Below are 23,282 nucleotides of genomic sequence, written 5' to 3'. Positions count from 1 at the left end.
CCTTGCTGCCCATCCAGCCCCAGGGCCCTTTTCCCTGCCGCGCTGTCCCCAGGCTGAGTCACTGCCAGGACACGCTGTTCAAAAGTCAACCCACGTGGGGCAAATCTTCCAAACTTCTTACGCCCTTTAGTCCTTCCAGCTCTTTGGTCCTTCTACCAACAATACAGACTAATACAACAATGGTTGTTTTGCAAAGGTTGTCTCTTTTAAAACAGTGCTTCAAAACACATTGCAATGGCTTTTCCAAAGAGGACACATGCACAACTTTGCACCTGATAAAGATGGTGAAGCAAATCAGGGTGCAGATTTGAATGACTTGAGTTTCAAAAGGTCTAAAGAGATCTATCCCTATCTATCCCATTACCAAGTCCTCCTCCTTTCTTCCCAAATTTTGTTTTCTCCTCTGTAATTATTTAGAAGTGTGTTAGCTGAGATGTAGCTCACAGATTTAAAACAATGGACTCCTTGAGAGCTGTAGTTTGTTTTCTGAGACAGCAGACATGGCAAAGCTTTAGCAGAATATACATGCACATACATATATTTATTTTTTAAACACGAGAGCACCACGGGTGAATCACCTAGGTGAATCACAGGGGATTTCTCCACTGCATTTGGCAGCCAGAGGACACAGAGGCTGAAGGAAAACGCTCTCCCCTCCTGCCTCGTGCAGGCTGCTCCAAGGGAAGCCACGGGCGAGATCCCGCAGCTCTGCGGCGTGTCGGCTCACTCAGGTGTCCGGAGGGCCCACGGCCCTGCAGGGACTTGGCCATAGTTAAAGACAGAAGTGACAGAGCCTCCTGACCTCAGCCCTGCCGTGATCAGGACTGCAAACAGACTGGGCCAGCATCTGCTTTTTGTTCCCCGGCAGCCTTACCCTGAGAGGTGACCAACTCATCTCTCTGAAGGGTCCTCAGTACTCTCTGTTCAGATATAAAAGCTGGAAGTAAGAGCTGTATATTTTACCAAATCCTCTGCTTTTCCATAGTAGTGGAGTTCATCAAGTCCAGAGTCAATTCATATTCTACATCAACTGCAAGCCCCAGAAGAGAGATAAAGTGTTTCAGAGGGAAGCTTATCACAGCTCTCATCATATTTGGTATGGGCCAGATCCCCCCAAGCCCTGACATCAACAGAGACCTTCCCAGAGCTACTGTGGGAATCAGATTAGGCCCTGTCTCTCGGTACCTTTATTGTCATTTTTCCACTCCTCCTGTCTGTATGCGATCCTTGGAGACAGGCCAAGGCTGCTTCCTGTGCTCCTCGTTTATCAGCTCGCTCCTAAAATCAATATGGTTGTGACGGCTACTTCTGCTAGCGCGTTACCGCTTCCTGTAACGAGGTTATCTCGGCAGGGTGAAGTTTCAGCTAATTGAAGTTCATAAAACAGCTGTGTTGACATTGGGCCACAAGCACTCTGCGACCCATCCCACGCGGTTTCTTCCCGAGAGGAGTCCACAAAGGTTTGGGGTCCCCAATCAGCCCTCGTGCACTCGCCAGCCTTGCCTGGTGCTTGGCAATGTACTTCGCATTCGGGACTCTGCCCCCATCAGCAGCGAATGAAACAGGAGTCCTCCAGGCCCAAGGCACTAGGAGCCCTCTCCATCGCTGCCAGCACAAAGGCATTCAAAGGCTCCATCCATGTGCAAATTCCACATCTGCTGACACTGAAACCTTCCTCAGCCACCCTCTTGGCATATGCGCTCCTTAATATGGGAGAAATGAGAATGCAGCTTCTCTGATTTTCAAAATATTTTCAGCAGAGCACATGCCTGCTCAGAGATAACAAGCCATCACAGGATTGCCTACTAAAGCAGCCCAGTCGCAGTTTAAAACCTCTGAAAGGGAAGAAAGGAAATTGCAGAGTCTGCTGGTAAATCCCAGGGTGGTCTGGGCTGAGAAAGGCTGAACAAACTGTGGGCAGCCAGCAAGAGCTCTCAGACACTTCATTAAGTCCCTACATCAGAATAGGCTAATTTGGGGGCCAGTACCATGTAGCTCATGAGCTATATGCATTTATGGGAGGTGGATATCCTTACAGCTTCTAGACAGATGCAAGAAAAGCATTGAGAGGTGAGAGCAGAAGTGAAGCTAAACAGAGCTAACTCAGTGCAAACTCCCTTCTCTTTGCCCTCTCTCTGCTGGGGATATTGCACCAGTTTAGGCTTGCAGCATACAGGAATATTGTCCTGCAGTTTGGCATAACTCAAATGCAAATGGCCCGAAAGAAAAGAAGCATTGGAAGGAAAATCTAAGAGTAAGGCTTGAGGTTACTGCTAATGAAAGTCGACAGCGGTGCCTTGGTTTGGGCCCTCATGTTCCAGGATGTTCACTGAGGGCAGCCCGAGCTCAGCTGTTAGGAGAGGTATATGCACAGCAGATACCTCCCGTCGATAATATAAGGCATTTTCTAATACCCCTTAGATGACAACGGTCTCATTTCCACACCTTCCTGAATGACTCGTGGGTTAGGGTTCTCAGCCATTTTCCCTGAACCTTTCCTATGATTGTTTAATCATGACTGCATTAGAGCTGGCATTTATTACTCCACTAAGAACTGTGTTCTAAAACACAGTTTGCATCTCGTTCAGGAAAAAAAGACCGATTTCCTGCTGCAGCAGCCTGACTTTCCAAATTCAGTATTTCCTGCATCCAAAAAAAAAAAAAAAAAAAAAAAAGACTATATAAATACACACCATTGGTAAAGCCATCTGCACAATATCAGAGCCATGAAATGGGGAAAACCACTGTGGGTTCTTTCTAAATAAGTTCAGAGACTTTCCCATTTGCAGATTCCAGATAGTGCTAGAGAACCTGGTGTCACCTCCAGGGCCTGATACTGACCCAGACAAGTAGCAGTTACGCAGGGGCTGCCACAAAGTGGCAGTAACCTCTGTGCAGTCCCAAAAGGGAGCAGTGATGCAGGAGCCACGGAGAATGAAATGCATCTCCTCTCGCAAGCTTGACAGGATTGATAGCACAGCATTGCCAGGAGTTGTACTACTGAGAAAGGTGATTTTTCAAATTTATGAAGAAAATTCAGTACTTAAAAGAGACGTGAAGAAAAGAAATCATGCAGGAGGAATGGTAATTTTTTGTTGAATCAGGTTCAAACATTATAGTAGGATTTTCAGCCTTTTCTAGGCTGAAAATGATAATGATAATATCTATTATTAATGATAATATCTATTATTATTAATGAAAATATCTATTACATGCTTCTGCATCTTCTCATTACTGCATGACATACATTTTTGTTTGTTTTTCAGGAGAAAAGTACTTTTGTCATGCCACAACTAGGACTGTAAGGCGACTTCTACAGAACACACCTTCAGCTGACTACAAGTTCCTAGTATTTATCACTTGCGGACACTTTATTTTCATGTTTAAGCGCATTGTGGCAATCACAAACATCCCAAAGGAGAAGCAGCAGCGGGCACAGCAGGTGGAGCTCCCCTCTGCTGCTGACGATACGGTGGCAGCCAGGATCCCACAGGATGGGAAGCCTCTGCCGTTACTACAAGCACCTGTTGCATTCTCACTGCTCAGTGAAACCAGCTCATCTAACACCATTTCTGAACACAAAGCTCTTTTTCATCCGTAGAAATCACACCCTTATAAAGAAATAAGCGCAAGACCTGCAGTTGTAAAGGACAATCAGATGCTATAATTCAGCACCTGTACTTGGCAATCAAGACAACCTCAGTGTTAGTTTGCGAAATCTCAGACCATCATCACTAGCAATATTTACAATAGCCCTAGGTTTATGATTCTGATGCCAGACGTTGCTGTATCTTGCTTTTCCCAGCTGAAATGAACTCAACCTTTTTTTCTGACCCTCCTTTAACTTGGCTTTCTTAACTGGAATTTATTACTGCAATTCTGTTCCATACAAGCTAAATGAATAAATAGTGTGTGTGAGATATTTCTACTGTTGTGCCACAAATCCTTTCTTTCAGTTCTGAAAACCCTTCTGAGTACCTGGCCGAACAGGGCAGTTGGGGGTTGAGTCCCTCTCTACTTTAAGGCTTGCCGTGGCATGAGGGTTATCAAATTGCGTTGACTTCTCACTCAGCAGATACTACCACGTTTCTGCAAACCCACTGCCTTTCCTTAGGGATGGGTCTCCCGGCAAGTGCAGGAGTGGCCTGAGCTTCTGGCATCCACCAAGTTCTCGTTTCACACACTAGGCCGCCTCCGCTTCGTTTCGCGCTGACACACACGGGTATCAGACACGAGCCTGCTTTTCAGAGGAACAGGAATTAACCCCCAGGTTAAACACCTACCGGTGGTTGGAAAGGCATCTGTGCATTAGACAGCACATATATAAATACTGTGTTCATGGAAGCTTCATTAGCCAAAGGGTCTCATGTCTTCTAAGGCTTCCCCACCAACATGGGGAGGACTTGTGTTCCTTATTTCCCCCTTGAAGGAGGGATGGCTCTGCAGGTCTGAGACCAGCAGGGCCGAGGGGAATCCTTCAGGCTTTCCCTGCAGCAGCGACACTGCACCCGGGAAGGACAACAAGGAAGCTCCCCGGCGCTTTCTGCTCGGTTGGAGCCCAGCGAAGAGGAACACTGACATTGCCTTCAGGCGACTATCCCCAGAAGAACCAAACAGCTTACACAAGCAGATTCCCTCTCCAGAACAGAGAGGAAAGTGGTGGAGAGACACCGCCAACCTAGCCCATCGGTTGGGATAGCCTTTCCCTCCAGCAGGCCTGAACTGTGCGCACGGGTTTTCCCAGAGCCCGATGCTCCCATCCAGGAGCAGAGCACGGACACACGTCCCCGACAAGCCAGAGCTCCTCGAAGGCAGATGGGCGTTCGGCAAGCACACGCCAAGCAAACACCTCACAACTGCCGAGCACGGAGCACGCGGCACCGCCAGGGGAACGGGAGCCGCTCTTAGCGCCTGACCACAGGCTGCAGAGTTTAACCATTAATTTTCAGCTTATTAAAATGGCAAGCTGCAGAAGCCTACACAAAATATTTAGCATGAACAAGATTTCTCATAGCTTTCAACCACAAGGCAAAGGAAACTACATCTTTGAAGACTAAAACATAAAAGCAGTTTAATCCCCCACAAGAATAAAACCCAAGGAGAGGCTTATGCCTTCCCCGACTTGCAGCAGCTGCCAGCTCAATGAGGCAAGCGAAAACCCTGGGCCGGCCACGTCCCCGTGCGAGCTCTGCTGGGAGCACCAGTCACGCAATGCGCCGGTGCTGGCAGCAGCACCCGGGGTACCCGTGGGGATTCGGCCTGGCTCTCCAGGGCTCAGCGCCAGCACCGTGGGGCAGGTGCTCCCGGGCTGGGCCTGCTCTCGCTTGCACCTCAGAAAGCTGCTTCACTCGGTGCACCCAACGCTGTGGGGTGCGTGGGCATGACCGCCAAGGCAGGCCCCACGCCGAGACAAGAGGCAGGGCCTCTGAGGGGCCTCTCCTCAAGGCTCCATTCAGTGCTCTGATCACTCCAACCAACAAGGTAGTGGCCGGTCCAGGACGGTCATGGCAGAAACAAAAACACAACACAACAAAATACACCCTGTCGTTGCAGCCCATAGGTCCTTCAGGATTCTGCAGCCATGATCCAGCCACTGGGACACAGCTCCCTACATGCACACAGGAGTCTACAGGAGGGAAAAGGACTTCTAGCTGTTCTTGTGGAGTTGATCCTTCCCCCGGCTAAAGAAAGGCCAGCGCCCGCAGCAAGCAGCCTCCCTTGCCATGTCCCCAAGCCCCCTCTGCTCTCCCCTCTTACCAGCTCGATGACCAGACACGTGTCGCGGGCAGCTTTGCCCAGACCGCGAGCAGCAGATGCAGCTGGAGCTGGGCCTGGCAGTACTGGGAACCGCCAACGTGCCCTTGGCTTGGAAGCTCAGAGCCTCTGCTTCTCTCTACCAGGCAGCTGCACCTACTCGTCAGAAAGAAGCCACAACAGTGCGTGGAGAAGCCCCCTCACGGAGAAGCCCGGCAGGGATGGCTGCATCCGTATTTTCCTTTTTTTTTTTTTTTCTCCATCCCTTGCTATGGATCAGTGCAGAGGTGTGCGGTGGTGATCACTGCAGTCTGCATCCTTCTGGACCAGGTAACACAAAGCCAGAATGATGGGAAGCTCAAAGACTTTGGTGGTGAAGCCAAAAGGAATAATAAGAAAAATGAAAATTATGAGAAACTTCATATACGTTTGTTGAGAGATCTTCCCCGGGGTGTTGAAGATAAAAGCGACCAAGAACCAAAAGATTTGGGTGACATCTCTTATTCCAAGGGGATTCCTTCAAACCTGCTTCAGGAAAGCACAAATGTCATCTTAACTCTGACCAAAAGCTCTTCTCAGGAAGCAATAGAGTTCTAAAGGCAAATTCTCATTAAGATTTCTGTAATTACATTTCCCTTATGCAGGCTGGGGCTTATATTGTGCAATTGGTTGTAAATAATGGGGCTGGGAATATGCCAGAAGTATTTTCCCCCCAGGATTTGAACTCTTTAATAGAAGTCAGCGTAATGCATGAAGGACAGGATTTACTATCCTGTTGAATAAAGTTTGTTATTACTAATCATGACACTTCTGGTAATTCTTTCTGTCCTTGCAATTACCCATTCCCCTTTCAAATCTTCCTCAGGCTGTAACCTCTATTACTTCCAGAAGCAGTGAGTTGCATCGATTGCTTGAAAAATATTTCTATCGAATTTGAATTTTTCATCTCTTCAATGTTAAAAAATGAAGTTACAAGAAAACAAAATTGATCCTTTTTTTTTTCTGTGCTTGTCATCACTGTAGGTATCTTAGCCTCTCTTCTCTTCTGTTTCTCTGTAGTCTTTCCATCGCCTAATCATTTTCGCTACTATTTTCCGAACTCTAAGTGCATACCAGGTTGGTCATAAATCAGTTCCTGACGGATCCAGTTAATTCAGAAGGCTAAGTTCTGCAAGTACTTCACTTCAAATATGTCTTCCCTTTACCTTCACAGCAGGACTTTGTCACTGTGGTTCTTTCAACTCGCTTTATCAGGTGCATCTGTATCCTGATTTTTTTTTTTTTTTTTTTTAGCCTGACTTGAATAGCCTTCAGTATTTTCTATTTCACTGGCTCTTTCCTTTTCCATTCCAAATTTACCAAATTTTGAAAGCTAAATAACCTCAGAATATTAAAAACATTAGAAGACATTTTTTCTTTTTTTTTTCAAAATACACAGCCTATTATAATAGATTGGTAAGCAAGCCAATTATTACATCCAAAACCTCTTCACAGGTTTGCATGCACATGACAAAGACTGCTTTTGACAGGTCTGTTCTTACAATATGAAGATGTTCTGGGCTCCACAGTACAAGAGGGATGTGGAGCTGCTGGAGAGAGTCCAGCTCAGGGCTACAAGGATGATCAGGGGCCTGGAACATCTGCCCTATGAGGAGAGGCTGAGGGAGCTGGGCCTGTTCAGCCTGGAGAAGAGAAGGCTGAGAGGGGATCTAATCAGTGTCTATAAGTACCTCAAGGGAGGCAGTGAGGAGGATGGTGCTGGTCTCTTTTCAGTGGTGGCCACAGACAGAACTATGATTCTGTGTTAACAACCTATTATCGTAAGACATATATTGTTGTCAGCCTCTCAAAAAATAAAGACCTGTTATTGTGCTCTGAAAATAACCTTGATGTTCACAAGTTATGACCAAGATACAGGACCTAAGATATCTAAACACTTCAGTAGAAATAGAGATAGGAAATCTCCTTTAAGAAACCTAAGGTATCCTGATAATTCCTCAGATTTATACACAGAATTCCCATCAGATTGATAGTGCAACTGCTGTTAATGGCCTAAGCATCAAATTAAAATGAAACATGTATCAAAATAAACCTAAAATTACCTGTTTAATTAGCATATTAGCAAGAGTTTGGGGAAGTAAATCCAATGTATTTTATGTTTCAGAATGGACTCGGATTAGATTTGCTCTGCAAATCTAAGTTCAAGAAGCAAATAGGAAGACTGATATATTTCTCTCCCTTAAAGTCTTGCTAATATGCTAATTAAACGGGTAATTTTAAGGTTTATTTTGCTGCATGTCCCATATTAATTTGGGGTAGCAGAAAGCCCTGACTGTTGGTCAGTCTATGAATAGCTGCCATCCTCCTCCTTTTCTCGTAAGAGGAAGCTTCTTCCCAATGCCATATCTTTCTCTTTAAAATTAAGGCACGGTACCTCCTGTTACCATTGGTAAATGCAAAGTACTGAGGAAAAGCACTCAGAGACTGCAGAGATCTGCACTGGATTCATATCAAAGCAGGAAGTTCCTGTAAAGCAAATGCGTTAACATTTTAAAAGCATTAGCTATTCATTCATCCTCCAGCATCTGAGAAGTCCCTTGGATTATGGAAACAGTCACATCTGTGCTATCATTTAGGAAAGAAGATACGTACATACATTGCTATCAGATGATATTCCTTGTGTGCCACTGCTGCTTTATGCCAGATAACACACACGATGCATGGGAGACGGGCACAGCCCCTTCAGACCACGGTCAGACTGCGAGAGGTTTCAATTCATCCTCTTCTTTCCTTCCTTAACAATATCCAGTAATTCTCAGCAGCAAAAAAAGTCATTTCTAACAGTGAAAACCTAATGTCTAAATGCCCAGTATATTACCACACCATCCACCAGCAGCCTGAGCCTATGAAGGCTTCGCCTTAATTTTTATACCCTGCAAATATACTCCTGATTCCCCTTGCCTTAGAAAAGCAACATACCTGCAAGCTTTAGCAAGGCTGAGGAATCTGGGATTAGGAACGACTTGTTTTTATTCTGATAAATAGGCACCATAATTTGCAAAGTACAAATCTTTTAGCAATTCTTTTCCAGTTTCTCACCAGCCTAAAACAACAGAAATACTTGGAAACAGGCAGAACACTGAGAATTGGCAGAAAAACTCAGGCAAATGTTCTGCCTGCTTTCTGCAGGAATTACATCTTGACAAGCACATGCTTTAAATGCCAAGTAGGATCTAAGCATTTGTTTGGGCATGTACATACTTTATTCTTCAAGAGAAGCAAAGACCACATTTTTCACTAGTCAAGCTAGACACATTTTAACCAGAACTTATTGGATTTTAATGTATTTCAGTTGCTGCTTAGTATCAAGCTATTATTTTCAAACCATGATCACACTTCCAATATTCATTCTTCAAGATCCAAGTCTCTTAAAGACTTGTGGAACTAATAAAACATGTCCTGCTTATCTCCTTTCTTCTTCTTGTACCTAGTTATCATTTCTCACACGAACCTCTGTTACTTGGACAACCAGCATTTTGGAACAGGGATGTTACACTTCATATTTAAGGACGGTAAGGTGCGTCCTACTAGCTTTCTTAAACTGATGTTTAGCAAACCTTTAAGAAGTTGGTTTCGTGAGAGTTAGCTGTTGAAATGAACTGCACTGCAGAGAAAAAGAAGGCCTTCCCTTGGCATTCATGTATGCAGCGAATGCCCAGTACTGCTTTTATCTCAGTCCCTGACCCCAAAGAGGTGAGCAAGTTCCCTGCACTGTAAGCAGAAGGAGGGTGTGAAAAGTTGCAGAATGAGCCCAGAAGCGTCTGGGGTTCACAAGGGTGCGACTGAGGCACAGGAGCCACCCCACAGTAACTGCCCATGCTCGTGGCAAATAACACCTTTTTATTTTAATAAAATGGAGCCCTTCCAGATTAAGAAATGATCCAACGATAACCCTTACAACACCACCAAAATGCACTACAATATTCTTTTATTAGTTTACAGAAGAGTCTATCAGTACAGGTTGCAGAAAGAAAATGTTTAGTGCTATTTACAATTTGTTTTAAAACTCTGCTCTATACAAATTTAATTCTGATCAGTATGAACAATATTTTTGTAAATCTACTGCATATAAAGCATTTCATCAAAGCAATAACAATGGATAAAATAACCCGATTACATTTGAATGATGCTGATCATTCGAAAAAACCATTACACTGAACATCTGTAAGAGTTGTGGACACTTAAGTACAAGAACACAATGTCAACCTGTGACTCATTGTTTTTTAAAGGCTAAAGCTATTTATACGGAATATTGTTCTATTATACTACACGCCAATCTATATTTAACTTCTATAGTTATGTATTTTATAAGATTTTTATTAAATATATTCTACACATATTTGTAATTTCAGCCAGGAAGAATTCCTCCCCAGTGAAAAAAATATAAAATCTTTTATATTTTTTACAGGTTTAGATGAAACTAGCTCATGCTTTAGTGCTGTGCAAATTTCTTTAGCATATCAACATTTAAATTATTGATATGAAATAAAAGAATGGCATCCTTTTTAATTATGTATGCCTTCAAAAAATCAGCTTCTGATTTTAATACAATTGCAAGCACTAATACCAAATGCAGATTACAAAGAAACAAAACTAGTACTATGGCAGAGGTTTTTTTCTCTTTTTTCTTTTTAAACTTTAATCCATTTGAAGTCTCTAATGAGTAAGCATGACACTGGACGCTAAGGTACAGATGAGAAAATGACCGAAAAACACCAATTGCCAATATTCAAATACATAAAACTGATTAGTAAATGATGACTTCTAACATTTATGCACAGTAATAAAAGCCTATGAACTACAGGAAATTACCCCTCCCATATTAAGGCTAGGAAATGCACTCTCTGCACTTGTTTGTGCTGTCTGAATAAGCACTCACCTAATGAACTAGATCAGAGTGCACGCGGTAACGAAAGAAGGTCGGTTTCATCAGCCCTCTGCAGAGTGCTTTAAATTACAGGCACATAGTTTTTTTGTTTGTTGCAGTTAAAATATATATGGTTAGACTTGGTTTAGTTAGTATTCTGTGCCAGTTCGGCCACCAAGGTTGACTTAGGTAGAATTGACTTAACAGTTTTTCCTTCCATTTGGCCATGAGATTTTGTTGTAATTACAGATACGCTATTTTCCAGTGTTGCATTATACGCTGTAGGTTCTTACTAGGTGTCTGAACTATTGTTAGAGATTGGTGATGAGAAACATACTGTCAACCATACTTAGTGCAAATTGCATCTAGAAAGCTTGACTGGTTAGATCCAGTTAATGGAGACTGTTGTTGTAGCAAAATAATTCCTGCCATGGAAAATAACACATTAACTTTCCTAGAGGTTTAATTCAGTCAAGAACAATGTACTATAAGATTATTTAACAAACAAAAAGCAGGAATTAAAAAAAAAAATCAATGAAAACGTTCATAGATCTTTGTCTTCTTTAAAGAGGAAAAAAGACTAATGTGACTGTTCGTGTAATATTTCAGTTCCATGGATTTACAGATAGGCTCTTCCTACAGGTGTTTGAAGCAAGGTAGGGCCTCTTCTATTCCAGCAGCATGAAAGACAACGACTATATTACATCAAACTTAGCAGGTAAAGCTAACAGGGCCTACAGGATTACACAGCAATTGCTTTCTCCAGTTTTTTCACGGTTCCTTTGACCTGTGGAACAAAAAAAGCCTTGCTGACAAACAATTTCTAAAGCAGTTTGTTCTGTGCATGAATAAGCTTGATATAGAGTGTTTTTATTTTTTAAGGAAAAAACTTATTATTATTATTACTACTATTAAATATTTGCATACATATATATGAAAAGCAGGAATACTTTTCAACAATAGAGACTGTAGCTTTCTAAGGGTTTCTGGGTTCATTTCTGCAGTCTATAAAAATGCTCAAGTTTCTCATTTCTTAGTTTTTTATAAACACGTGTACAAAAGTTACTTGGTTCACAAGAAGTACTCGCGGACGTTTCCCTGCTATGAAATACCCCCAAAGCCCATGACAGTTCTGAACACTTTCTCATTTTGTTGGATGAGAAGTCTCTCTAGTGCAGAGCCTACCTTGAGAGTTTGGCTCTGGCAACGTCTCTCTAGCCACCAAATGCATCACTGTTGTTTTACCAAAAGGGAGTTTTAATGCTGCAAAAGGAGAAAGGGAGATTCATTAATATTTTAAAGATGTCATCTTTCTTCAAAACATCCAGACAGGTGAAACTGCAGTTTTTCTTGTGTTAGCTCCTTTTCCAATTTTTAGTGTTTAGTTTGAAGTCCTTTCTTAATAATTGTCTCCAAAGGCATTTAATCTGACAAAAGATGTACAGAGTCTTAGGACATGGTAATAATCCTATAAAGCATTATGTTATTGAAGATTATGATGCTCACATTATGAAGCTTACTCTTCCTCCTATGAGCAACATTAACACAGGCATCAATGCCAAGATTTAGGTGCTAACCACTCTCCATACGTAATAATACAAGCAAATTGCTAATTCAACCCTTACAGTATAACAACTCCCAAAACAAACAAAAAGCCAACAAATAAATATGAAATAAGCAAAAAGAGTCACTATTGATCTTATCGTGCATGTCTGCATCTTGCATTTAGTATTAACCTATGATGCCAGCATCATATAAAAAAATACAAATTAAAAACATTTAGTTTATATAAGCAACATAAGGAAAAGTACCTTAACTGAGTTTTGTTAACACAAAATAATAAAATTAGATCTTTCAGTAGTTTGTTCTACTTATGGCTGAAACTAAAATAGCTGTTTTCATATTAATTAGAGTACTACAACAGTGTATTTGTGTTTTTTTCACCAAGGAATATTTAGCAAAACTTCTGGCTTCCTTGAAAAAAAAGCATTCACTATTATGGTTTTTACTAATATTTATTGCCAGCCTTAATATTTTGAACATAAGCTTCTTCACATAATTTTTAGGAACATTTATTTATAGAAGTTTTATGTATTACTTTAGTTTTGTTCCCCCTCCCCTATCCAACTCATTAGACTATGTGTCTTTCTTGTCTATTTTTCCTGAGAAATGTATGAGGTCTATAATGTCCTCTTTTTCTTTCTTTTTTTTTTTTCTTTAAATTTATAGAAGAAAAAGACTTAGCACTAGTATGTCTTCTAAATATACAAATCATTCTGACTGGAGTAGAACTTCATTTCTATTCGGCTTACAGCTTTCATTTTCACATCAGTGCCCTATGGCATTTAAAAACCACCTCTCCAGCAAACCAGAACATGGCCAAAGAGAAAATGCCTCTTAGTCTGGGTCACTACAGCACGATCCAGAACTGGGAAGTACCTGGGCAAACCAGTACTTGGTGTCCATGTATGTTTACTACAATTCTAACTACAATACTGCTTTTAAATCACTTTAATTATCTATGTATTTGCTTAAAGAAATGCAACTACAACACAGGTGTAAGCATATGGAGGGATAAACAAATACACAAACTTCTTTGCAGTATTTGTGCTTTGGGAAAAGCCATTTCTACAGAAAATCAGACCTGGAATCCTGACTCTACTTGAAGCACAGTCTGTACCTACAACCAGGAGCTATTGATACCTGCGAGACTGAAAAGGATCAAGTATTTTGAGTATGTGGTTCTCTGATACAACTGAGAACTCTACCAAGACTATATCAGCAGTCAGTTAAACTCACTGTAAAGGGATTTTCTTTATTACATAAACTCCTAAGAAGCCATTATAGAAAGATCAAAATATCACAAACTAATCACATTATGGTAATCTTGCACAATATCAAGACACATGAGGAGACTTATTAGTGAGCTGTGGAGATTAATTATTTGCAGTAATTAAGGAAAAGTATGCTAATATTTCAATTAATTAATTTCAGCTAATAGGTTGCATAGTTCATGTAGAGATTCCTTTTAGCAATTTATTGGAGCACCAAGCCAGAGCACTCTCAATGATGCTCAGTGACCTTTTTTTTTTTTTTGATGCCTTCCTTGTTTTTTCACTTCTTTCTCTCCCTTAAGCTAAGTCCTTATTTCACTCCTTTCCCATCCATTTAATTCTATTTTTATTCCAGATTTACTATTGTCAGAATTTCACCCTCTTTTCTGGTGAGCATACACGTGTGTGGGGGCGGTTTTTTGTTGCTGCTTTATTTACAAATAAAAAAGCAAAACATTGCCTATTGCCTTTATCTAGCTGGAAACAGCACTGGCAAATACAGCATTACCTCCCTATGAAATACTACTTCAAGTGCAAGCTGCAGACCAGATGAAATTTCCTGTTGGAAGCTGAACAACAAGCTCTGGTGTGCACAGACGGGAAGCAACCGGGCACAGGCCAGAGGGGCAAACAGGCTTCACAGAGCTCGATTCTCTTCTACCACCACCAGTGAGTGCTATTAGCCCTCCTGTACTTGTAGTCACAAGCCATTCACCACTAAGACATGGTGGTCAAGGACATGGTTTCTTTAAAATAGTTTTTTTTTTTTCTCACTAAAAAAATATTTTTAACAAGTTTTCCTTTCTTTGAGGCTTGTCCAGTAAAGGAGGTGCAGAGTCATAAGATTTTACATGGAAATGTGAGGTAACAACTAGAATTCTACAGTACCATTCTTCAAATGTTGTTGAAAGTCTACTCGGGGCGGGGGTGGGAGGGGTGGAATCTGTTTCCTTGGAATTTTTTGTTTCCCTAGTTGGCAAAGTGTCTTTCAATACAGATTAAGTGCAAATTCTGGTCAATATTTCCTAATCACTTAAAGCAAATAAAACACTAAGTGCTACAATTCATAGTTACAAATGATTGATATCAAAGCTTAAAGAAACTGTATTATAGCAGAAGAAACTAAATGTTGTATTTAACATGGAATTCGATTTTTTTCTTTCCCCAAAACACCTAGTTCACTTCAGGTTACATCAAGTGAATACCACAAACTGACCCCTTTCAGGCTGCTTCATGGGTTCCTGCTCCCCTTTCAGCTCCATAATCTTATTCCAGATAAATTTGTTAGTACTGAAGTAAACCAATGTTTTAGGGATTTTTTTTAGACCAATACAGCAACAAAAAGATCTTTGAAGAACACTAATATACATGTAAGATCCTTAGGGTGAAATCATTATGATCAAGTTGTAATGCTTGAATGATTAACAAGGAACTAAAATGCCCTGAGCCCAAGTATGTGCGCAAAATCCAGAGACCTGGGTTATTCCAAGAGTCAGGAGCATGCAGCTATTATTTTTCAGTATAACTCGATAATCAAATATTCAAAGTTGCTTGTGATTTAAACAGATGTCAGTAAAGGAAGTAAATACTGGTGCACCACAGAGATGGATGGCAAAGAAAGTGCCATTCAGCTATCCCTGTCTGGAAAAGCTAAGGTGAGGCTCCAGAGTTTGGGATCCTATCCGTGACTAACACACTTGTTTTTCAACCCTACCCCAATTACTGTGGGCTGCACCCATTAGCATAGCTACTAATACTACATTACTACTATGGGCTGTACAGAGACATGCAAATTACAGAGCAAGTAAAAAAATTCGGAGTTCATTCAGCTCAATTTACGGTGATCTTGTTTATATACATAGCAACATTAAAAACTGATTTATATGGAGGGTTAATGTATTCTAAAGGCCCATCACCAGCTGATATCAGTAATGTTGAAAGCTAATCAATGGCTGTATTATCCTAGGCACTTCCTAAAGGAAAGGTTCTTGTAACTGGTAATTTTCATTTTAGATTTATTTTAACTTCAAAAAGCATTTCATTGGTGGTTTCATATTGCATTATCCTTTCTATATTGCATTCAAGTACAAAAACAACAATTTATATAATCCGTACACAGAGAATTGAATTTACATCAGCACAAAGTCTCATTTTGTGTAAACAGTGGTATATTTGATATACATAACAGTAGCTTTCATCTACAGAAAGAAAAAATGGTACAGTTTTGTCTCATATCCCTAGCAAACAGCATCTAAAACCCCAGCCATAGGAAAAGGCAGGCCGCAAGGGGGCACAGTTGAATTGTGTTTCCCTAGCTCACAAAGTGAAGCCATTTACTTGGCTTTTCACAGAACTATGTGATGGTATCCCTGGGAAAGCACTGGACAGCAGGAATGCTTCCCCTCATTCTCATTCCCAGGATGTCCCTCATCATTGCACTAAGATTTCAAGTATTGTTTAACCAATTATCATAATCTTTACCCAACGTTTTTTAAATACTTAGGTGCTTATGCAGTGGCTTGCCCTACAACTGTGGTGTAAGAAAAATGCAACAAAATACCCCATGCAGTAAGGTAATAAACACAAGCAGTGTTGCTGTTCCTTCATGTAAGAGACTTAACTCACCAGGTGTCACCTTCCAAAGCCTGACAACTAAATATAACAGGGGGGAAACAAGATAAACACTCCAAAAGATACAATATGGCATTTGATGCAGTAGCAAAATAGTATATAACAAATCCTATTTAGATCTTGAGTAGTAAAGTAATATTTACTCTATTTTAAATAAAAATTCCCTCTGCCCAGATAATCTGTAAAATAGACCTTATTGTCGTTACCTCCTAGTGTGACATTGCCATGAAGAAACCTCCCTTGATAAATAAGCCTCAAAATATTTGGACTGCTGACCTGTTCCTCTTCCCAATCTGAAAAGAAAAGAGATTTTTCACTGTTACACCATAATAAAAATATCTTTTGTTATTTTTCTCATCTTTGCCTCAAAAGAAAGTTAACTAAGAGGATTTTTCCACATTAAACACTAAAGAGAGCATATTCTGAAGCACTCCCGAAGATCTACTCTTAAATTTAACATTTGATGTTGGGCTTTAATACATATTAGTTTATGTTCTTAATATAAATGTTATGCACTTTTATTTACAAGTAGCTTGTGATGCTTAATGCTTACAAAAGTCTGGCTAAAATACTTTGTAAATACAAGTTGCTTCCTGTTTACATCCGGGCTTAATATCCACGTGGCTAATGAAGCCTCCCGAGCCGCCCCAGTCATCGCCAGGAAACGTGACACGGGAGCGGAGAAGGGACAGGGCCCCCGAGCAGGCTGCTCTGCAGCCACCAGATCCAGGCAGCGGAATGTCCAGCAGGCACCGTGAACTGAGCAGCCCCAGTGGCTGTGGGGAGGCTGAGCAGGGACTGTGACAGAGGAGACACACACTGACACATTTTGAGAAAATCTTTCAAGAATAATCTGGATACGTAGCAAAAAAAAAGTGTAATTTGGCAAAGGCAAGCATTTTCCTGTAATTCATTTCCTATAAAGTTTAAGCTGTTATAAGTCATTTATAAGCTTTAAAGATCATTTCCTACTCTTTTGCTGTTCCTTGTCACAATGTGAAAATAAATATGCACTTTGCTTTCAGAATAAATATCATAAACCTTTAAAAGTTGAATTTCAATTGGCTCTCTGGGAATACAGGATCTTCTGTTTCTTAGCTGAGCAGCTATCTTGTACCAGCTGCTCACAAATGCTCCCCTTTCGGGCTTTTGTAGTGTTCAGAGGCCAGAATGAATATTCAGCGAGGGATCAGGCAGACAAGAGGAACCGGCCACTTTACCCAGAACGTACAATTAACACGCAGACAGTGGCAACTGGCAGCACAAAAGGAGAAGGACTGAAAGGGGGAGAAGGGGAGGCATTTAGAAGAGGAGAAAAAAAGGAAAAAAAAGGAAAACGAGAAACCAAAGCATTACTCTGGAAAAGTGTAAGAAGCATCTGGCGAGGACAAGACAGCAGAAGACCAGGGCAGCTGCATCCCTGGGGGTAAGGAAGGAAAAAGGAAAACTGCCCGAGGAAAGAGGAAAACTACATATTTCCTCCTAGGTGTGAGGAAATCCTTATCTAACATGAGTTAACCCAGCAGGGGAGAGCAGCAGAGAGGCTTGGCTTAACCCTGCTAACATGTGACACTGGCGACACATTTAATGACGTTTTTCATTTTCTCCACAAGATTCTGATAGGTCAAAATAATAGCAGAGAAAATATCTTCTTATTTGTACTTTGTCCTCTCCAGGATTGCTCAAGTCCCATGTTAAAAAGCACCCTCACTCTGAGGGCAGCTAGCAGGCAAACATACGTGAAAACCTATAGCCTATTCTGAAGCAGATTTTTCCTCAGTCTTTTTAGCTGACACTATCCTTCTCTCCTTGGTAATCAAATATTCATCAAGAAGATGTGGAGTGCTCCTTTGGGATGCTAGATATTTGCACTGAGGCTTCCACAGCCAGTCTTTCTTTTCTTTTTCTTCAAAAAAGAGGCTTTAAAGCCTGGCATTCTTCCCAAATACAAACCCAGAATCTGGAACCTTCATGTTTTCCACAGATTGGGAAGATTGGATGCTGGTAGAAACACATGCAAATAACAGATCATTAACTAGTTTCAAAGACGCAGCAGTGCTCCCATTCTGGGGCTCTTCTGATTTTCTAAATCAGCTCCATCAAAACTGATGACTCTGCTGAAGTCCTTTACTATAGCGTAAAGGAGAGACGAACTGAGCTCACACACACCGATCTGCAATCATTTTCTGAGGTTATGATCACTCATATTGTTCATCTGTTTTCCTACAGCAGCAGGAAATCACCTTTTTTTTTATTATTACAACATTGTTCATTACTTAGTGTCAGTTGATACTGATATATTAAGTCTATTACATAGATATATTATCTGATATATTAACTTAAGTCTAAAATAATGAGTCTGATGAAGTGTTCCTAATCAGATGTTCTGACACAAAAAAATGAAAGCATAAAATGACATTTATTTCTGAGTCTGTACTACAACATTGCTAAGCATATAATCAGGTCCAACACAGGCTTCAGACTATAAGCTTTTATTTTATTCAAGAATATTCCTGAAAATGCAAACAGTTTTGCCACTACCAATTCAAATAAAGGTGTAAGAAGAACACTGGATCATGACAACTATGTCTTCTGCTCTCACTGAAGTATGCAGAAATGTTACACTATCCAGAAAAAAAATAGTATAAAAATGTTGCACATCTATATCAAATATTTAAGAGGACTATGGGCCTCTTCCTTTCATCATATATTTTGTTAAATATATAATGCTACATCACTGCAAAACTAGAAACCAGCTCCCCCACAACCCTTTTCTTCTAGTTTAAGGCCCAAAATACAGATTAGCAATGCTAAACTTTGTGGTATGGATTATCATCCATTCTATTGCTTTGACAAAGGCACCACAGAAATATATGTTACAATGTTTTATTTTGTGTAAGCAATGAAACAGTAAATCGAATGAAGTTCTGTACGGGAAGCATTTTTTTTTTTTTTTTCCATCACATGTAATGCTATGTCTCTGTTTTGGTTATTTTCCCATGAAATCAGAGTCAAGGAGAACAGCAGCACTTTGTTTTTGTGGAACTATTCACATACTTGAATATGTATCTTAGTTTTGAATTCCATTTTTCCAAAGTTAATACTCCTGCACAACAACAAATATATTCCTATAAAGATCCTCACTTTCCCTCTGTCTTTTAATACCTCTTAAAATGTTTTTCCTATTTGCATTTCCCCCCAAAATTTATCATTACTACAGATCCTTGCCAAGATAAGATAATAAGAAGTATTTTAAATTCAATCTCATTCCTGTGCCATGCCATGTTTTCCGTAGTCTGTCCTCACACAAATTTTGGTAACTCCTCTCACATACTATTAGATCTTCTGTCAAAACTGATCAACAACAGGGACAGAAGACTGATGGAAACAATTTCCGTTTGGAGAAACATTATTTTAGATATAAAGCAGAAACTAGTTAAAGCATCCAAAATTCTGCACAACCAAAGAAATTGAGACAGCACAAAGAAACTTATTTATCTACATAAATCTACACCTAGGTGCAAAATAAATATTTGAATGTTGAGAACAGAGAAAGTTAATGAACGCTTCAGGCTGAAAACCCAGGGAAGTTCCTAACTTGGCACATAAGACCCGAAAGGTCCCCGCAGCTACTCACCCATGGGCCAGTTGTCGTACACATGTTTGGCAATATCTGCAGCAGAGTCATTGGGGGAAAACAAGAACTCTTTCGTCTTCCCGCTTACCAAGATGAGGCGCAAATTTATCTGTTAAAAAAAGGCAGTATTAGCAAAATATACACAGAAGATTTAAGCCATAAGATTCGGCCAAACACACTAGTAGTGTGTCTAAGGAGAATGAAAAGGAGAAAAAAGCAAAAATAAACAACAAGCCTGAAAATTTACCTTAACACGCACAGCAAAAAAAACATGGAAAACTGTATCTACATATTCTGAACATCACTAGGAGCCCTACGACCCTCCCTCCAGTCTGGTATTTATCGCCCTGATTTCATGCCCAGTATCTCCTCCAAAAACCCATGGGGCCAAATGGCAACCTACCTAATCTATCTGCCTAACCCAAAACTTGGCTGCAACCTGGCCTGTCGCTACAAGGAAAACAGCTATCTTCCCTACAATTCAATAATATATTCACTGGTTTTTTTCATCATTCATTTCCTTTATCTGATCAGCAGCAGCTTCAGCTATATTCCCTTCTAACTAGTGAAGACCCCTTACTGATTGCAATCCTTTTCCTATATAGCATTAAAATATTCTATATAAGAGTTCATTATGACATTACAATGCATAAAAAAATTAATTTTGGCTCCTCCTTTGGCTCAAGCAATGGCTAGTGGGGTTATAAGTTATGTGAGTAGCTAGCACTTAACAGTGAAAAGTCAGAGTGTTGCCAATTCAGTGTTTTGGTCTGCAAATCTAAATCCCATCAACTTTTTGCAACTTTCATGTATTAACTGCTTGGGTCTTTTTCAAATGAGAAAATGAAAATTGCACCTCTCATCTTAAGTTGCCAGGAAGTTTATTCTTGCTGGAAGTCGGGATTTTTTTTTCCTCTAGATCAAATATAAAAGGAAAAAAATTGACACTCATGCTCAGCTTTAAGATTTCTGCAAGGATGAAGATGTCAACACTTGATGTCCCTGCCTTGCTTCATTTATCCATCCCCTGTTTATGCCTGCAGCTTGCCAGATAGATCATCTGTTCCCTTCTAAACACTTTGGCTCGGATTCATACCGTCCATCTTTAAGCACCTAATGGAGACATCTGAATTAGGATCTCCATCATCCTGCATATTCTATCAATGTCAGTGGAGAGAACGGTCCCCCCAAACGCATTCGGTCTTTATATCGAGGTATAGCAAGGGCAAAAAGGAGTTATCATAAGAAGGTAGCTTCCCCTCCCTGCCTCCCGGTGAACTCCTGTCAGAAAATAAAGTCTCCACCATTAACACAGGCAGGAACCCAAGCAGAAGCTGTTTCTGAGGAAAAGCCCCTGGCCAGTTTCACACTCTCACTGCCTTCATGTAAAAAGGAAAAACAAAATTCACAAATATCTTAAAGGGCAGAAACTACGGGAGGGCTGTTTAATCAAAGGAGCTTTTTCAGCTGATTCAAAACAAATCTGGTTAAAAGCATGAAGGCTGCTTTCCTTTGCTATTTCTAGAATGATTAAGAACTACTTTCAAATCTTACCAGGATTAAGGAGGGAAAAAAGACTAAATTCCACTATTTCTGTTTATTCCAAAAACCAGCCTGCTCTGATGAATGAGAACTTTCAAGCCTAAATTTAGCAGCGACCAGCCTATGCCCACTTGTTGTTTTGCTTATATTGTCTTTCAGTGTAAATAGTTTTTCCCCCATAGCTGCCTCCCTGGAGTATTTATAGAGCGCGCTCCCAGAGGCGGTTTCTTTAGCAGGCCTTCCCAAGATGAGCTCCTCAAGCTTTCACCCTCGAGAAGCATTTCTTCACTCACCGTAGTAGTTTGTTCTTGCATGTTTCAATTCCAAATACTTTTTCCCCCCCTCAAAACAGATGACTTTAAAGTATACTAGCTGATGTCTCAGCAGATGTTTGTATAACACCACGAGTAATTTCCTTTCTCTCCTGGAAATATCCCCTTTGATTGCCTGCCAGGACTACACAGACTCCACAACTGAACTGCCCAGTTAGCTCGGTGCTAGAGGGAACTTTGCAAATTCCAAGATTTCTTGTTTTCAGGCCCCAAGCTTAAATGACATTTTGGCTTCAACGCCCTAAGGCAAAAGGCTCTGTATTTCATCCTACTTAGATTGCTCCACTCCTTCAAGTGAAAGGAAGAAGCTTAGGTAGAATGAGATCTGTCAAACCCCACTCTGTCCCTCAGAAATGCTTGTTTGAGATCTTCCAAGTTGACCCGACTCCTATGAAATCACCCACAAACATTTCTGGATAACATTCCCTTCTCGTAGTGAACAGCATTTTTCCAGCTTCATGCGATCAACAAATTTTAGCAGCACAATCAGGTACCTTGATGACTCAGATGAAAAAGAGATTGATACTGGAATCGTTTGTGGACAATTCCAATAATTCTCTCTCTCTGATCCACCTTCCCTCTTTCTCTATCTGCCAATAACCCCTGTTAGGTCCTTATCTCCTCACAATTCCTCTAATTTTTCTTATTTAACCATCAGTTCACAATATGGCAACAGATTAAATGCTATGCTCATTTTCAGATGAAACCATAAAAATTTCTAATTAGAAAAATCATTTTTTTTAATCAAAAGCCTGTTTGTCATAATCTGGCTTTCATAAATGGTACATGTTATCTTCTATTCCATTTTCTCTATATCTCATTACCTTTAACTATCCTTTAAGGCTAAGGGCAACTCACTGCAACACAGACCTACTGCCAAAAAAAATTAGGAGGTTTAGGCTGCATCACAAACTGTAGTATTGTGCTTGGGAATAGGATATCTGTTTAAAAATAAACATGCTAACCCCAAATATTCATCGGTAATGCCCGCTGGATGCTTTAGTGGATAAAATGAGGAGCCTTCTTCATCACTTGCCTTCCTGTCTCTCCTTCCCTGCCATCTGCTCACTCCGTCCTCCACCAAATCCTGATCCTTCATAGCTTGATCCCACTATCCAAGCAGACACAAACTCTGATTTTATGAAGGTTATCCCAAGATTTATTTTCAATTATTGGTGCATAGTTTATTTGTGGTGGGGATTACATCTTTTGAGAAATAAAACACTTCCCTAGGCAATAAACTTTTATGTCACTAAAGTGCCAGCTATCTAGAACAGTCTGACTTGGGTCCCAGAATTGATGATTAAAAAGAAAATAATAAAGAAGAAAATCATGGAGAAACAACTGAAACTAACTTGGCTTCCTGCATATTTGATTAAGTCATACTTCTGCAATTAATATACAATTAAAAAGCAAAATCAATATAAGTAACAGGAAAAAAGGAAGTGGGGGGGAATTAGTTCCTTCTCCTCAAAACAGATAAAACTTCAGCACTGATGAGTTATCCAGTTATTGTTGCAGAGTATTTCTCATTCTTGTTACTAAACATACAAGATGATACTTCAAGAAAAAAAATCACTAATTTGACAAGTTGTACAAAACATATGTGTAAAATGTGAATTATT

The 23,282-nt window shown here is 40.5% G+C and overlaps 1 protein-coding gene across 1 annotated transcript in view; it reads right to left on the bottom strand.

Annotated features, from left to right (window-relative positions):
• Positions 1-9,725: 9,725 nt before the first annotated feature.
• Positions 9,726-23,282, bottom strand: part of UBL3 (ubiquitin like 3) — a 58,441-nt gene continuing 44,884 nt past the window's right edge. Inside the window, exons 2-5 of the mRNA XM_088522291.1 lie at positions 19,784-19,892; positions 16,353-16,439; positions 11,867-11,944; positions 9,726-11,468 (exon numbers count right to left, since the gene is read on the bottom strand). Coding sequence (XP_088378417.1) covers positions 11,416-11,468; positions 11,867-11,944; positions 16,353-16,439; positions 19,784-19,892 — 327 coding nt within the window. The 3' untranslated portion in view covers positions 9,726-11,415. The remainder of the gene's footprint in view (positions 11,469-11,866; positions 11,945-16,352; positions 16,440-19,783; positions 19,893-23,282) is intronic.

This window comes from Tinamus guttatus, unplaced genomic scaffold (assembly GCF_059628265.1).
Source record: "Tinamus guttatus ecotype Peru unplaced genomic scaffold, ASM5962826v1 Tinamus_guttatus_pri_ptg000150l, whole genome shotgun sequence".
In the NCBI taxonomy this organism is placed as follows: Eukaryota; Metazoa; Chordata; class Aves; order Tinamiformes; family Tinamidae; genus Tinamus; species Tinamus guttatus.
This window is presented reverse-complemented; position numbering and strand designations above follow the sequence as displayed.